The following is a 16,362-nucleotide window of genomic DNA, read 5'->3' as shown; positions in this document are numbered from 1 at the left end:
GGGACAGAGATGCGCATGCGCGCGGCTGAGAGTGGGGCGACCAGCCCCAGCTGCCGCAGCTTGTGACAGGGGCCGGAGAGGGGTCGCCGCGCGAGGCTTCTGGTTTGAACGCCGACTTTGGGGACGCATCAGGTACGTCTCTGAGCCCCGCGGGCAGCGAGGTCTAGTTCGCCCGAGGCGGGCGGGATACGCGGGCCGCCCCTGGGAGGGCGTCGGGCCGGGAGGCGGTGCGCTGGGGCGTCTCCGCCGGGCCCCAGGGTTTCCCAAACGGGGAACCGACCGGGGCGGGGGTTCCTCCCCGTAACTCGGCCTGGAGGTGGTCAGATAAATCGTGCGTCTGAAGGTTTGCTCACAACCGTTACTGGAGTCCAACAGCACTGGAGGCCCGGGTGTCTGCGAGACCAGTACCTGGCTTTAAGTCTTTGGGGGACACGTTTCCCTTTGAGAAGCCGATGAAAGCCGAAAATTTCTCCATTGCCTTCTTATTAGAATTAAAATAAGATAATAGATTTTATGAGCTGTTGGAAACTAAGCTTTGCATTTTGATTAACAGTATTATCATCTATAGATGGGAACACACTTCATCCTATTCCAAGGTCATTGTAGGACCAAATGCTACAATGTCTTACAAATAATACACTCTTAACAGTGTGTGATCTAGATTCTGTTATTATTCCTGATTACAAATAAAGAAGCCAGGCCCAAGGGGGATGAATGCGGGGATCCCCGCTGAGGGTTAGCAGCAGGGGGATGTTAGAAGCTAAGCGCCCTCTCTTCACTTCCTTTGTGCTGTGCCCTCTCCCCCAAGGAGTTTCACTAGAAGGAAGGAAGGCTGCCCTGGGCCAAGGGACAGCTTATATCCCAGGGCTACTCCACTGGCCCAGAATCCCAGAAACTTTCCATAGTTGTTTATAGATTATTAGAGCTGACTTAAAAGAAAGACCCTTCCTTTCCCTCATCTGCAATACAGTCATCAGGTTGCTTAATAACAGAGACACATTCTGAGAAATGTGTCATTGGTGGTGGTGGTGGGGGGTTCATTGTTGTGCAGACATGAGAAAGTGTTCTTTCATGAACCTGTGTGGTATAGCCTAGCATACACCTAGGCTATGTGCTAGGTATTGTATTATATACCTAGCATATAGATGGCATCTTTACATTACAACCTATTACTCCTAGGGCCATAATGAACAAAACAGGGCATTAAATCAAGCAGAAGAGAAAATGATACAGTCAAGAGACAGGGAAATGAAATGTCTGAGGCTACTATTGGCATAACATGGCATGCTGTTTTACACTATATTTTATAAATAGAAGCACTGTACTCTAATGATAAAATTATAGCAAATACACAAACCAGTAGTTGTTTATTATTATATGCCATACGTAAATGTATGTGCTGTACTGTTATACGACTGGCCATGATGTCATTAAGTCGTAGGGATTTTTCATTTCCATTGTATTACAGGACCAATCTTGTATATGTGGTGCATTGTTGACTGAAACATTGTTATGTTGTGCATGACTGTATGGTTGACAGATAATAGGTTAAAGGCTTTGAGAATGAATGAGGTAGGTGCCTTAGTTAAAACCTGAGAAATTAAGCAACATGTTGTGGTTTACCAATCAATTGAGGAGCACAGTTAGGCCTGTAGCTGGTTCTCTTGCACTCAGATGTAGTGTCCTTAGCTTAATTGAGGGGTTTGGCAAGAACAACCTGGCTTGCTTTTCCTTCTTTAAATGTCTCCAGTGGGCATAGACCATTAATTCCCATTTAATGAACTATAATTCCAAATATAAAAAGTAAAAGAATAAAATCTTAGAAGTTTAAAAATTATCATAAAAGGGCTGGGTATGTGGCTCAAGCGGTAGCGCGCTCACCTGGCATGTGTGCGGCCAGGTTCAATCCTCAGCACCACATACAAACAAAGATGTTGTGTCCACCGAAAACTAAAAAAAGAGATAGATATTAAAATTTAAAAAAAATTTTTTTAATTATCATAAAAAAATAACAAAAAAGAAAAAGCAAGACAGAGTTTTTAAAAATTTTTTTAGTTATGTATGGACACAATATCTTTATTTTGTTTACTTATTTTTTTTTGTGGTGCTGAGGATCAAACCCAGTGCGTCACATGTGTGAGGCAAGTGTTCAGCCACTGAGCCACAATCCCAGCCCAAGACATAAAGTTTATCTTGACCTTAGGATAACAAAAATTTCTTAAACTGAATAAAAAATTTATTATCATTGAATAATAATTAAAATTAAGAACATTTTTAATCAAAAGAAATCAATAAGAAAGCAAAAAGGCAAGTCACAAATTGAGAAAAGATATTTTCAGTACTATACAGATATATAACAAAGGACCAGTATCTAGCATATATAAAGCACCTTTGTAACTCAACAAGAAGATGACAGACAACCCAATAGAAAGATTGCAGAAGATTCCAACAGGCATATCACAAGAGAGTGTATCCATATGTCCAAAAAAGATACTCAACTTAATTATTGTGGAAAAACAAATTAAACAATGCAGCATCCCTCCATACTTAGCAAAATGGTTAAAATGAAAGACAGAAAATGTTCATAAGGGTCCTTCATAACACTGCAGTTAGGAGTGTAGATTGGTACAGAAACCTTGGAAAACTATTTGGCGGTACCTATTAAAACTAAAGATATATGACTAGGGTTGCTGCTCAGTCATGCATGCACTTGCCTAGCATGCATGAGACCCTGAGTTTGATCCCCAGCACTGAAAAACAACAAAACCCCCACAAACAAAACCCTACAGATATAGCAGGATGTGATGGCATACATCTGTAATTCCATCTACTTAGGAGGCTGAGGCAGAAGATCACAAGTTCAAGACCAGGAAACTTAGTGAGACCCTGTCTCAAAATAGAATTTAAAAAGGATTGGGGGTGGGGCTGGGGTTATAGCTCAGTGGTAGAGTGCTGGCCTAGGATTCATGAGGCCCTGGGTTCAATCCCCAGTAGCACCAAAAAATAAATAAAAAATAAAAAAAAGACTGTGGATGTAGCTCAGTGCACAGGGCTCTGGGTTCAACCCCCAATATCTATATTCAACAATATTACCCTGAAGTAAAGAAACAGAAAAGTGTTCATAGGTGTATGGAGGTACATGTCCAAGTGAGTTCTTTTTTTAAAAAATATTTTTCTTAGTTGTAGATGGACACAGTACCTTTATTTATTTTTATGTGGTACTGAGGATCGACCCCAGTGCCTCACACATGGAAGTGCCCTACCACAGAGTCACAACCCCAGCTCCCCAAGTGTGTTCTTAGCAGCACTATTTTTGATAGCCAAAATGGGAAATGTCCACCATCTATAAAATGGGCAAATAACTTTTGATATGCTCTTGCAGTAGAATATATACACCCATGCAAGTGAACAAACTAACATGTACAACAATGTGGATAAATCTCATAAACATGATGTTGAGTGTAAGAAGCCAGGTGCTGCTGGGCATGGTGGGACACCCCTGTCTCAGCAGCTCAGGAGGCTGGGGCAGGAGGATTGCAGCAACTTAGTAAGAGTGTAAGCAACCTAAGGAGACCATGTCTCAAAATAAAATATAAAAAGGGCTGGGAATGTGTTCTGGTGGTTAAGCGCCCTTGGGTTCAGTCCTTGGTACAAAAAAGAAAAAAGATACCTCCCCCCCCCCAAAAAAAAAGCCAGGTGCAAAAGGAAACTTTCTATAGCAATTTGTGGATATGAAGTTGATGGATGTGTCCTGGGTGCTGAAAGCTGTGTACCCTGATCTGCAAGATGGTCATGTGTGTGTAGTAAAAACTCATGAAACTTTAAACTATGATTTTAGACCTGTCTATATGTTATACTTAAATAAAAAATTTACCTCTGCTCTCTTCCTCCCCCAAACTTGGGTGACAGTAAATCTACTTCACTGGGCCTGTGTGAATTGTTCTAGGTAGGTCAAAGGCTTCTGAAAGCTGATGTATGGTGGGTGGCAACGTCAGCTCTGCCTGTTATGTTTTCCTCTTTCCTTCGTCCTCACCTTATATAGGGCACATGGACCTTTTGCCATGTGGACCAAGTGGCTCTCTTATCATCCTGGGGGTGAAATATAAGTATAACCTTGTTTCTTCAAAATGGAGCATATTTTTATTCCCAACGCAGTTCTTAACAGTGACCTGAACAGCAGAGATGACATTCTTTGCTCTTAACTGTGAAGTTGGTGTTTTAGTCAGCTTTTTCACTGTGGTGAGTAAAGGACCCAACTAGAACAATTGTAGAGGAATAACAATTTATTTGGGGGCCAACAGTTTTAGTGGTCTCCATCCATAGATAGTAGCTTCATTCCTTGGGGCTCAAGGTGAAGCCGAACATCATGGCAGAAGAGTGTGGCAGAGGAACAGGGCTCACACAAATATCAGGAAGCATAGAGCGTGCTCTCCACTTGCCAGATACAGATATATACCCCAAAGCCATGATGCCAGTGCCCCACCTCCTCCAGCCATACCCCACCCGTTTTCAGTTACCACAGAGTTAATCTCATCAGGTGATTAATCCACTGACTGAGTCAAGGTTCTCACAACCCAATCATTTCTCTGAACCTTCTTGCATTGTCTCACCCATGAGCTTTGGGGGAACACCTCCCATCCAAGCCATAATAGTTGATGATGTCAACTTGTGATGGACCTGCCTGTGGTTAATGTAACTGTAGAGCCACTTACACCACTCACTCCCACTCAAACCTTAGCTTTCTAAATGTCAGCTGTCAATTGGGGCAGATAAGCAGCTTGTCAAATGGAGGTTGTAAGTTAAATATTTCTTGCAGAGATCTTAGCATACTGCGTGGCACATAGAGAACATTCAATACATGGGAACTGTTACCAGGCTGTTAGTAGCTGTGGAGAAAATATGTTTTTATGATATATGAGAGCAGTGGCGCAAAATCACTGATCCAACTATCTTGACTTTTTTCTGACCCTAGGAGAAGGGAGAGTAGGCCTTTCCTTTATCAGGCCAGAGATGCCTCTCTTTGGGAATATATTCAGTCCAAAGAAGACACCTCCTCGGAAATCTGCTTCCCTCTCCAACCTACGTTCCGTGAGTGTGGGGACTGGGGTCAGCCTGGTGTGCAGTGTAACTGGAGTGCCCAGTGTGGTCTCCAAGTGGAGAGTATGGACCTCCAGAGGAGGCATCATCATTGGAAGGCATCCTTTTGATTCATATTATTGCTATTGCCAAAACCATTTTTGAACTCCTACTTGGGAATTATTGTCATAGTTTATTCAAGAACCTAAAAAGAGCTAGGTATGGTGGTGCATGCCTGTAGACCCAGCAGCTTGGGAGACTGAGGCAGGAGGATTGCAAGTTCACAGCCAGCCTCAGCAACTTAGCAAGGCTCTAAGCAACTCAGTGAGACCCTGTCTCTAAATAAAATACAAAAAAAAGGGCTGGGGATGTGACTCAGTGGTTAAGTGCCCTTGGTTAAAAAAAAAAAAAATAGAACCAACTCTAGAGAAGACAATCGCATTATGACATGCTTCAAACAATACTATTCAATTTGGCTCCTACTTTATTCCCAAGGCTCAGCTAGAATCAGTCATGTTTAAGAATCAAATTTAATCTCAAGGAAATCATCATATTTAATCTCAAGGATGATGATTTCCTTAGTGATGGTCAAAATGAGATTTTCTAAAATATCTGTAAATATGTCAATAACAGTGTCATTGGAATAAATGATACCTTTCTGAAGTAACATACTACCCATTTGAACGTATAAGCTGAGTTTAAAAAGAATTATATAACAGGAAGTCAGAACACGTGGAAATCTACTTCCATTCCCAACTGTCTCTATTCTGCCTTCAGCACATAAATACACATAGATCCCACGCATACAGTCATTGTCATCTCTCCTGAAGTCTTCTGGTATCCACAACCAGGTACTGGGTTCATCCCCATCAAAATTCTGTCTGCCATAGCTGATATAACACACCAGGAATGATGTATTCTAGTTTCTCTGACTTTTTCCTACAGAACTGATCGTGCAGGGTAGCCAGTCCTTCCCAGGCTAGTATGGTAGGGCAGCAAGGCTGTTAAGGCTGAGGCTTCGCCCAGCTTTTGGGTCTTTGAATCCATTGCCTCCTTGCCCCAATTAAAATCAGACTAGGGGAGCCCCGCTGTGACCAGGGCTAGGCATTCTGGGATCTGTTCCTGATGCCTACAAGCCATGAGCTTCCCAATCCTTTGTCAAAGATGCAGTGCACCTGGGACATCCCACATCCTGGCCACATGGTAAAAGCAGCAGCCTGCTTACATGGCTTCTGCTAATATTAATTGAGTTTTATAATTTTATGCTTTTTCTGTGATGTATGTAGCTCCATATTAAGCAAATGATAATTTATAATACATTTTGAAAATATTTTATTAAAAATTTACAGTGGGGCTGGGGATGTGGCTCAAGCGGTAGCGCGCTCGCCTGGCATGCTGTGGGGCCCGGGTTCGATCCTCAGCACCACATACAAAAAAACAAAGATGTTGTGTCCGTCGAGAACTAAAAAATAAATATTAAAAAAAAATTTACAGTGGAATTCATTTCTGTAGCTGCGGACATAGCTCAGTGGTAGAGTGCTTCCCTGATATATGCAAGACCATGAGGTCAACCTGCAGCCCTGCAGGAGAAAAAAAGAGTATATTCCTTAAGCTGTTAAGTGTAAAATAATTTAATTTACAAATTTCAGCATATGTAGCTTTTTGGGGAAATGTCCCGTTTAAAGCAGGACATTTCTCTTTTATAGTTAAATTTTTTGTTATACATCATTTGATTTTTGGGCCTTTAAAAATTATTAAAGGTGGCAGGTAATGATTAGAGGATAGAAACAGATTGTTAGTCTGGAATTAGTGGAAGAACTGGGATGAGGGTGCTGATTTACGGCTTCCTGAAGCCCATGTGTGGTCTCTCACCCACAGTTGGATCGTTCAACCCGGGAGGTGGAGCTGGGCCTCGACTATGGAACCCCCACTATGAACCTGACGGGGCAAAGCCTGAAGTTTGAAAATGGCCATTGGATAACAGGTGGGCTGTGTTTCCTGACATTTTTTTCAAACAAGATTGTAGAAGGAAACCTCCCTTTTAACTGCGGGTTCTGTCCTTCTGCCAGAGACAGGGATCAGTGCGGGTGTGGACCGGAGGGAGGCTCAGCGCCTCCGCAGGCGGAACCAGCAGTTGGAGGAAGAGAACAATCTCTTGCGGCTGAAAGTGGACATCCTCCTGGACATGGTGAGGAAGGTGACCGGGAAGGGATGCCTAGGTTTTCCCATCAGGGAGGCCCCACCCTCATCAATGCATCCAGTCTATCTCATCGTGCCTGTGAGCCCAGGTACATTGCTTGCATCTAAACACACAAATGAGACACGGTCCTACCTTCAAGGTCTAACAGGGATAGACAGTACACACAATTACACTGCTTTGTGGTATGGGTGACATAGTCTTGTGTGTCTGATGTTGTCAGCACATGAGAGGAAGTATTCTGTCAAGTCAGGAGAGCTCCATGGAGGAAAGGATATTTGAGCTTAATGCTGAAGGGTGATGGTAGGAATGCAGGTTGGGATGAGGGCATGCCAGGAAGAGAGACCAGTCTGCCCACGGCTTGGAGGGTGTCCTATACTAAGTAGGCATTAACCAGCACCCAAAACAGACCTGCTGAGGGACACACATTGCATTAGCATTGGTTTCCTGTGACTATTAAAACCCACTGACTACTAGATTTGGTGGCACATGCCCATAATCCTAGCAGCTGGGGAGGCTGAGGCAGGAGGATGGCATGTTCAAAGCCAGCCTCAGCAAAAATGAGGTGCTAAGCAACTCAATGCAACCCTGTTTCAAATACAAAGTAGGGGGCAGGGTTTGGCTCAGTGGTAGAGCACCTGCCTAGCATATGTGAGGCACTAGGTTCAATTCTCAGTACCACATATGAATAAATGAATAAAGATCCATCAACACCTAAAAAAAAAAATTACAAACTAGGGCTGGGGATGTGGCTCAGTGGTTGAGTGCCCTGAGTTCAATCCCCTGTACCCACCACTACCCAAAAAAAGTGGACTGTGAATATTCTTCTTGTGGGTCCTGGGTCATTGGGATTATATCTGCCCAGTTGCCAAGGGCTTCCCACCACAGAGGCCAGCAGTGTTAGAGGAATGCCAGGAAGCCCTTCCTCAGTGCAGAGTGGCCTTTCAGACCCCAAATATGGTCCAGAAACTTGTTTGTAACTGCTGCTGCTTGACTTCCAGCTCTCTGAGACCACTGCTGAATCCCACTTAATGGAGAAAGAATTGGATGAATTGAAGAGCATCAGCCGAAGGAGGAAATGAAGACCCAGAGACATGTGTCAGGAGACCGGGGAGAATCCCACTGACCAGGGGAGAGGGTGTGGCTGAGTAGTTTGTTTTTTTAGCCAAACCAATGGGTTTGGTCCTGGATGAGAGCATGAGCAGGCACTGGCACTCCTGGGCTGGCAGAAGGAAGGTGGTGCATGGAGGAAGCCAAGATGCCAGGCCAGGGCAGATGCTGGGAAGGCCCACCAGGCACACTGCCTAGGGATGCCACACCACAAGCAGACCCGGGGAGCTCTGAGGGCAGGACAAGCCTTTGGGTGCCCTCCACACGTGAGCGTACAGCTACCTGCATCCCAGTCATTCTGTTGGACAGACACTTTGGGGAGCAGCAGCTGGATTTCAACATCTCATCCCCTTATACTCACCAGTTTCAACCCGATATCCAGGGGCCTGGGATGAGCAGCTCACTTGGTTCTCTGGCCTGCAGGCCACCTGCCTTCAAAGAACGCTCATTCCCCAACCCATGGTCTCCTCTGGCTTCAGCTTCCCAGCATCAAGAGCTAGTCCTCATGGCAACACTATTTTTGTGCTATCTTCCTGTCTACACTACTTCTTTTTATTAAATAGTGTTAAATAATGTCTCTGTGGCCAAAATGACTGAAAAAAGCAGCCTCTGTTCCGCAAGAAGTACATGAGCCTGGAGTCTAATCTTGTTCCACTGAAAGACGAAATTTTCAGGGCGTGGGGAAATGGCAGCGTTCCAGTTTTCCTAGGCCCGGGTGGAGGCTAACCTGGAGAAATGGTCTCTCTCTGCTCAAACTGCCCTCTTGGCCATTTTGCCTTGGAGAAATGGGACTGGCTGGGACAAGGCAGGGACTGGTGTTTAACACAAGAATTAGTGTGTCGGCCTGAGCTGGACTTGTGGAGGGGAATCAGCTCCTGAAGTGAAGCAGTCGGCAACAGGGGGGGTGCAGAGCAGGGGCTTACACCTGGGGCTGAGGTCGGCAGATCTGGACCGTCACACTCCTGGCCCTGGGTTCAGCACACTGTCTCATCTCCCCTCAGCCTGTGAAGCAAGGACTGCTGGCACGCTCTAGCCAGCAGAGTGCGGTGGGTGGACAGAAGAGGATGGTTTCTAGCTCTAGCCTAACCTCACTTCCTGATACAGGAGAGAGAGTTTATTAGAGATGGATCCACACACACACAGGGTGTATGTTTTCAAGTATAGATTATAGGAGGAATTGAGATTGTGTGGGTCCAGTCCTGGATCTTGGGCAGCCTTTCAATGGGCACCCTCCATCACAGACATCTTTTTCTCATTCTTTTAACCATTCATTATTCAAATTTATCAGTTTTTTTTTTTTTTGCATTTTTTAATGGTGCATTACAGGACTTGTTTTTACATATTTGGACCTGCACACAATAAAACAATATGGTTTTGCTAATATCACTGCCCAGCACATCTCCTTATTTTTTAGATAAAGAAACCAGCCTAGCAAAGTGACACAGCTAGAAGGGATGGAGCAGAACTGAAAGTTATGGAATCCTGGGGCCTACTTGGTCATCATGGTGCTGTGGGTCCTTCTAGCAGCATCACCTGCAGCACCTTAGGAGCTAATCCAGGGACTTCAGAACTCCCTGTGGTATGTGGGGCATTGAAGGCCTTAGGTTGAGTGAGGAATGCTATGATCCAACTGGTATCTCTCTGGCTGTTGTGTGCTAAGAGGGGGCCAGGTTGGGACCAGCAAGGTGGCCATAGAGGAGGTGACACAGTCAGATTCTAGATAGGACCTGCAGTGAAGCCAAGTGTTTGCTGATGGGAGTTAGAGTGTGATGTCAAGGATGATCCTGTTAAAATAAAAAAACCACCCACATCTCATCACCCAGAACTGTTTCCTTCAGGAATTTTTTTTTCCCCCTTTTGAGACATTATATTTTTCCAAGATCTTACCTTTGTAGTCAAGTCCTTCAGGTTCTGGCTAAAATTCTTCCCCTTTAGAGCCTTTCTTAACCAAATCTAGCAGTTATGGGGAACCCAAGTAAAATAGTGCTAGCTCCTTGACACTGCCACTTTAATTACTGTAACAATTTTGTGAATTTGTGTGAACTGAATTAGGGAAGGACTGTCATTGAAGAGCTAAATAGGAAGTTCTGCGGTCATGAGCAGTGAGTGCAGTATTAGAGGAATAATTAGAGGAAATCTTACAGTGTGAGTCCTAGAAGTCAGTCCATATGCATGATTATGGAGATACAAGCTAATGTGCTTTTTCTTTTTTTTGATACTGGGGATTGAACCCAGGGCCTCATGCATGCTAGACAAGCACACGACCATTGAGGTACATCCCAGGCCTAACATGCATATTTATGAGAGGGGCGTACAACTTTTATAAAAATTTCAAAAGGGCCTGGCACCATGGCACACACCTATAATTCCAGTGGCTGGGGAGACTGAGGCTGGAGGATCACAAGTTCAAAGCCAGCCTCAACAAAAACTGAGGCACTAAGCAACTCAGTGAGACCCTGTCTCTCAATAAAATACAAAATAGGGCTGGGGATGTGGCTCAGTGGTCCAGTGCCCCTGAGCTCAATCCCCAGTACCCCCCAAAAAATAATAAAAATTTTTCAAAAGGACTGTAAACCCACCCCTTACCCTTACTAAGAACTATCATATCACCAGTTTCAAATTTCAGCAGGACAGAAACAGGAAAGGTGTAAACCATGGGCTTGAGGGTTGGGGGATAGAAGAGCCAGGGAACCCAGGGTTCTAGGACACCCCACCATGGCTGCATTCCCTTGGCTCCAGCATGGGGCATCACCCATTGCTTGCAAGCACCCTTACTGTTCCTTTGTCCATTGACGTGACCTCTAACTGGCAACAGTCTCACCAAATGTGGCATCTGCTGCTGAGCATTTCTCCTGGGAATCTTCAGCAATGTCACATTCCCCGTGTCCTCCCCATGCCAGCCTTTCACTATTTCTTCCACAGCGCTCTGTCCTCTGTATTATTCTGCTTTCTCTCATTTCATGCATCATCTCATTTCCGCCCAGAGGGCTAAGCACTGAGCTGCATGATTCCCAATGTCTTCTTAACCCTTGGCAATTTTATAACTGAAAGAGCTATTTTGGACTTAAAACTACTTATTTGGAAAGACTCTTGTCTCAAAATAAAAAGAGACAGAGAATGTAATTCAGTGGTAGAGCACAGCTAGGTCCAATCTCTGGTACCACCTAAAAAAAACCATGTATTGTGGGCTGGGGTTTTGGCTCAGCAGTAGAGCGCTAGCCTAGCACACGTGAGGCACTGGTTGGATCCTCAGCACCACATAAAAATAAAATAAAGTTTATTGTGTCCACTTACAACTAAAAAACAAATATTTTAAAAAACCATGTACTGCTTTTTGTAAATATCAACAAAATTAACTGGTTTTCCTGAAACTTCTTCACATTAGCTTTGTGAATGACTTTGTAATTGAAATCATCCATGTTCTGTGCCTTTCACACAAGACTGCCTGCTTTACCTTTAACAGTGTTGATCTAGCATTTTCTCTTTTTTTTTTTCTTGAAATACTGGGGATCAAACCCACAGCCTCATGCATGCTGAGCTACTCCTAGCGCTAGCATTTCTTAAAAGAACCCTTAAAAGAGTTAAAAAACCACGGGCACCGAGCTATTAAGCTGCCCTCAAAATTATATAGCTAGCCTACTTTAAAAAAAAATTTAACACACATACTAGAGCATAATTCTTAAGTGTACAGCTTAATGAATTACCCAAAATGAACATACCAATGTACCAATCACCCAGTTCAAGAAACGGAAACTTCCCAACTGCCAGAAGCTACACTCCTGCCTTTCCCAAATATTATCCTCTCAACAGGAATCAAGATTCTGACTTCTCATAGGTGTGACACGAATACCTTATAGTCAGCACATATCTGTAATCCTAGTGGCTTAGGTGTTTCCCGAGGCAGGAGGATCACAAGTTCAAAGACAGACTCAGCATTTTAGCAAGGCCCTAAGCAACTTAGAGAGACCCTGTTGCTAAACAAAATATAAAGGGCTGGGAATGTGGCTCGATGGTTAAGCCCCTCTGGGTTCAATCCTGGTACCAAAAAAGAAAAGAAAAACCTTACTCAGAAATACCCTTCCAAGGATGAAAAGCCTGAGGACTGTATCAGGAGGTATTGCCAGCCTCCAAGCCCCACCAAAGTATGTAAGCATACAACAAAGACTCATTACTACGTTTTCATGGATCAGATAAGGATCTGGGCTACTCAAACTTCAGAGTCTGTGATTTAGGTCAGTTGGCTAAATATATATAAATAATCCTTGTATTAATAATTTGTGGGGGCACATTATAAAAAGAAGCATTTACCTTTATGGTAGAGGCAAAAAATTAAAATATGGTATGCCTGTAATCCCTGCTGCTTAGGAAGCTGAGGCAGGACAATAAATTCAAGGCCAGTTTCAGCAACTAAGTCAGGCTCTAAGCAACTTAGTTAGACCCTGTAGTTCAGTGGTAAAGGGCCTCTGGGTTCCATCCCTAGTATCCACACCCCCCCACGCCCCCCACAACACAAAAAGAAAACATGGATAATATTTAATGCTAGGGAGGGTGTGGGAAATAGGACACTTCCGTTTACTTTTTGGTTTTGTACCGGGGATTGAATCCAGGGGTGCTTAACCACTGATCCACATCCCCAGCCCTTTTAAATTTTTTGTTTTGTTTTGTTTTTTTGAGACAGGTCTCGCTAAACTGCTTAGAGCCTAGCTAAATGCTAAGGCTGGCTTTGAACTTTCTTACCTCCTGCCTCAGCCGCTGAGCTGGAGCCTCTGGGATTACAGGCTTGAGCCCCACCAGCCTCTCCTGTTACTGTTTTGAATGTATAGGATATAGTTCTTTGGAGGGTAGTTACTAATACTTAGCAAAACTTCAATATATATACGCTCTGGCCAGCAAGCCCAATTCTAGAAACCCATCCTCTAGAAATCTTTGCAGCACCCCACTACTGCAATCTGCACCTTCTCCCGCCTTCTTTTTTTAAAATTTTCTTTGCAGTGTTGGAGGTTGAGTCCAGGGCCTCATCTATGCTACAGATGCACTCTAATAAGTATGCTAACACTGCCCCAACCCCGAGTTCCTCCGTTTTAAAAACTGAGATTACAGCGCCTAACTCAATGGTGGCGAAGGAGCACGCATGCGCGCGCAGAACCTGGCGCCTCTACCTTCCCTCTTACCTTTGTTTGGTACCTTGAAACGGTTTAATTGATGGTTTCCCCAAAGACCAACAAACCTCCAAGTCGCTTATTCCTATCAAAAAAAGCATACCCCCAAGGAAAATGAAACCGGGCTGGTGTTTCTCGAAGTGTGATCCTAGGGAGGCTTGCTAAACTGGGTCCACTCGCAGGTTTCTGGGTCCACTCCCAATCACTGCGCAAAATTACTGCGGAAGTACCTGGAGCTGCTTTTCTAAAGTTTCCGAGCGTTTTTTTCGGCCCTCTGAAGTCAGAACCCCCAGGATAAGGCAAGAGACGCTTTGGGAACGCCGCCGCAGCAGCACCCGGAGCCGAGTCAGAAAAACTACCAGCCAGACCGTGCCGCTCTCTCCCGACCCCACGCTGCTCGTTCCCGGAAGGGCCGCTCTGTCCATCCCGGGGCCCAGCTCGACTGCTCCCTTCCGCTTCCGGTGTCCCCTACACCATGGCTGCCGCCGCCGCTGCTGCTGCCGGCGCTGGGGAGCCGCTGTCCCCCGATGAATTGCTCCCGAAAGGCGACGCGGAGAAAACTGAGGAAGAGTTGGAAGAGGACGATGACGACGAGGTACTAGGGCCCTGCGGGGTGCGGGGCAAGGAGCGGGCCCGCCCCGGGGTGTGGGATCCGCGTGCTGCGGGATCCCCGCGAAGGCGGCTTCTCGGGAGGCGGGGTTAGGGGCCCTGCTGGGCCGGGAATGCTCCAGCTCTGCCGGCCTCCGCGTCTTACCACGTCGCAGCGGGCCGCAGGTGCATGCCCTTACTTCGGCCAATACCCGCACCTCCTTCACCACAGCTAGATGAGACCCTGTCTGAGAGACTCTGGGGTCTGACGGAGATGTTCCCGGAGAGGGTCCGGTCCGCGGCCGGAGCCACTTTTGATCTCTCCCTCTTCGTGGCTCAAAAAATGTACAGGTAAGGGACAAGAGGGCAAAGACATTGGGGGGTGTGCATGGGATGTCTGAACCTATGAGAAAAGAGATACCGACTTCGGAAGCAGCAGACCTGGGTTCCAGTGACCTTGGACTGCTTTTACCCTAACCTTTCTGAGTTCTAATTTTCTCTTCTGTAAAGGCGGGGTTCTTACTTGACAAGGTTGTTAGTTTATCTGAGATGATTGATGTATAAGTAGCTTTATAAGAACTCAGAAGATTGTTAAGCAGCTATAGCTAACTCCCAGAAAAATCTCCTCCTGCCCCTGGTAGGAGGAGTATGATGCAAGGAGTGGGTAGAATACACATTAAAAGCACTGGAGTATGTAATGAAAGAGGTTTGGTTACTGCTTTGTTCTTAATCTATTGCCTATTTGCATCTCTCTCTGCTTGCCCACCCTCTGCAGGTTTTCCAGGGCAGCCTTGTGGATTGGGACCACTTCCTTTATGATACTGGTTCTTCCTGTTGTCTTTGAGACTGAGAAATTACAAATGGAGCAACAGCAGCAACTGCAACAGCGGCAGGTGAACCCAAACTCTTGACTTTTTGCCAGGGGGGAGACACTAGTTATTTATTTCTCCAGCACCAGCAGATTGGCAGTTACTGTGTGGGTGGGGATTGGGATTAGGCCCAGGCCCTTTTAGATGCCTGTGCTCAGCATTGTTTTTGTCTGCCTCATCAGGTACCATGAAAATGACATCTAGGCCTGTACAATGCCTTACATCTCTCCTTTTCTTTTTCAGATACTTCTAGGGCCTAACACAGGGCTGTCAGGAGGAATGCCAGGGGCTCTGCCTTCACTTCCTGGAAAGATCTAGATTGTTACTGCTATATTTGAGCTGTCTCAATGGGAGAAATTTGAAACTCAATTATGTTTGAACTGCTGATTATTTGGGGGGAGGGGTTAACTGTGGCACACTGATCCAAATCTGGTGGGAAGAATTCTCCCCTCATTGTCTCACAGAGACTCCCAACTTTCAACTGTACCCTCCACGCTGTCCTCAATGTTTCTTCTGCCTCGCTCTGATTCCAGAATGCAGCTATGCAGACGGTTATTCCAGCTCTGGCCACCTTACCCCTTCTAGTACATTGCTCCTAACTGGAAGATCTCCTCACTGTCTATCTCATTATGGGGTAGAAATGATGCCCCACAATGGGAGGGAAGGATTCCTGACCATTAATGACTTTTCTTTCTTTTTTTTTTTTTTTTTAAGGAGATGTTGGGAAGGAACATGCACATATTAATATTAAAACTGACAAAGTGCACTGTGGCTGTCTTGTAAAGCACCAGGAAGCCCCATGTATACTGAAGGGAGGCTGTTTTATAGCTTCAGCCACAAAATGGGGACAGTGAGTATGGAGGACAGAGCAGAGGCTCGTTTACTCTGCACATTTTGGCTATTAGACCTGTGTGTAAAAAAAAGTCAGTGCTCACTTTTTGTATTTAAATATTAAAAATGATTCCAACTCAAAGTGTCATCCATGTGTCTGTAATAAGTACTTAAAAGTTACTTGTACCATTTTTTGAAGGTCAAAGATATACAATGCCTCACATTTCCTCTCATCTAAGCTGGCATCTCCATCTCCACTGATAATTTCAAGGCCTAAAGTTAGTTAAATTTTGAAAAGAAAATGCACTATTTGCCCAGAACCTCTTAATGACAACTTTGCACTGAATTAAAGTAATCAATTCAGTTCCACCAACCTAAGCAAAGGGTCAGGCCAGTGTTTTTGTAGTTATAGACATTTCACAGTTATAAACTTATAGGAAGTACTGATTTCTAGTGTTGGGGAAAAGAACATTTTTGTGCCTACTTTAGTGATTGGAGAAACTGATGATGAAGTCAGTTGTAGCCCCGTATT

At 44.8% G+C, this 16,362-nt stretch overlaps 2 protein-coding genes, 1 long non-coding RNA gene and 1 other non-coding gene across 4 annotated transcripts; 3 read left to right on the top strand and 1 right to left on the bottom strand.

Moving 5' to 3' along the window:
- Positions 1–7: 7 nt before the first annotated feature.
- Positions 8–8,958, top strand: Cby1 (chibby 1, beta catenin antagonist). The gene is made up of 5 exons (XM_078052725.1): positions 8–132; positions 4,973–5,088; positions 6,955–7,060; positions 7,146–7,264; positions 8,275–8,958. The coding sequence occupies exons 2-5, from the start codon at positions 5,011–5,013 to the stop codon at positions 8,353–8,355; spliced, it is 384 nt and encodes a 127-aa protein (XP_077908851.1). The 5' UTR covers positions 8–132; positions 4,973–5,010; the 3' UTR covers positions 8,356–8,958.
- Trnap-agg (transfer RNA proline (anticodon AGG)) lies at positions 2,928–2,999 on the top strand. Its single transcript has one exon. It is a non-coding gene; the product is annotated as a tRNA-Pro (tRNA).
- LOC144378513 (uncharacterized) lies at positions 6,385–14,010 on the bottom strand. The gene is made up of 2 exons (XR_013440255.1): positions 13,555–14,010; positions 6,385–6,656 (listed from the first exon to the last, which is right to left on the bottom strand). It is a non-coding gene; the product is annotated as an uncharacterized LOC144378513 (long non-coding RNA).
- Positions 13,979–15,972, top strand: Tomm22 (translocase of outer mitochondrial membrane 22). Its single transcript, XM_005322249.5, has 4 exons — positions 13,979–14,137; positions 14,363–14,481; positions 14,906–15,023; positions 15,243–15,972. Exons 1-4 carry the CDS (start codon positions 14,018–14,020, stop codon positions 15,315–15,317), a joined length of 432 nt encoding a protein of 143 aa, XP_005322306.1. The 5' UTR covers positions 13,979–14,017; the 3' UTR covers positions 15,318–15,972.
- Positions 15,973–16,362: the final 390 nt, after the last annotated feature.

The sequence above is a fragment of the Ictidomys tridecemlineatus genome, chromosome 6 (assembly GCF_052094955.1).
Source record: "Ictidomys tridecemlineatus isolate mIctTri1 chromosome 6, mIctTri1.hap1, whole genome shotgun sequence".
NCBI classification, from domain to species: Eukaryota; Metazoa; Chordata; class Mammalia; order Rodentia; family Sciuridae; genus Ictidomys; species Ictidomys tridecemlineatus.
The sequence above is the reverse complement of the archived record's forward strand: the minus strand, read 5'-3'. Positions and strand labels throughout refer to the sequence as shown.

Excerpts from the sequence above, each read along its gene's own strand:
- Cby1 (XM_078052725.1), top strand. The coding sequence starts at position 5,011 with ATGCCTCTCTTTGGGAATATATTCAGTCCAAAGAAGACACCTCCTCGG. Across the intron at positions 7,061-7,145 it reads AAATGGCCATTGGATAACAG|AGACAGGGATCAGTGCGGGT; the intron begins GTGGGCTGTGTT and ends TCCTTCTGCCAG. Across the intron at positions 7,265-8,274 it reads TGGACATCCTCCTGGACATG|CTCTCTGAGACCACTGCTGA; the intron begins GTGAGGAAGGTG and ends CTTGACTTCCAG.
- Tomm22 (XM_005322249.5), top strand. The coding sequence starts at position 14,018 with ATGGCTGCCGCCGCCGCTGCTGCTGCCGGCGCTGGGGAGCCGCTGTCC. Across the intron at positions 14,138-14,362 it reads AAGAGGACGATGACGACGAG|CTAGATGAGACCCTGTCTGA; the intron begins GTACTAGGGCCC and ends CCTTCACCACAG. Across the intron at positions 14,482-14,905 it reads GTGGCTCAAAAAATGTACAG|GTTTTCCAGGGCAGCCTTGT; the intron begins GTAAGGGACAAG and ends CACCCTCTGCAG.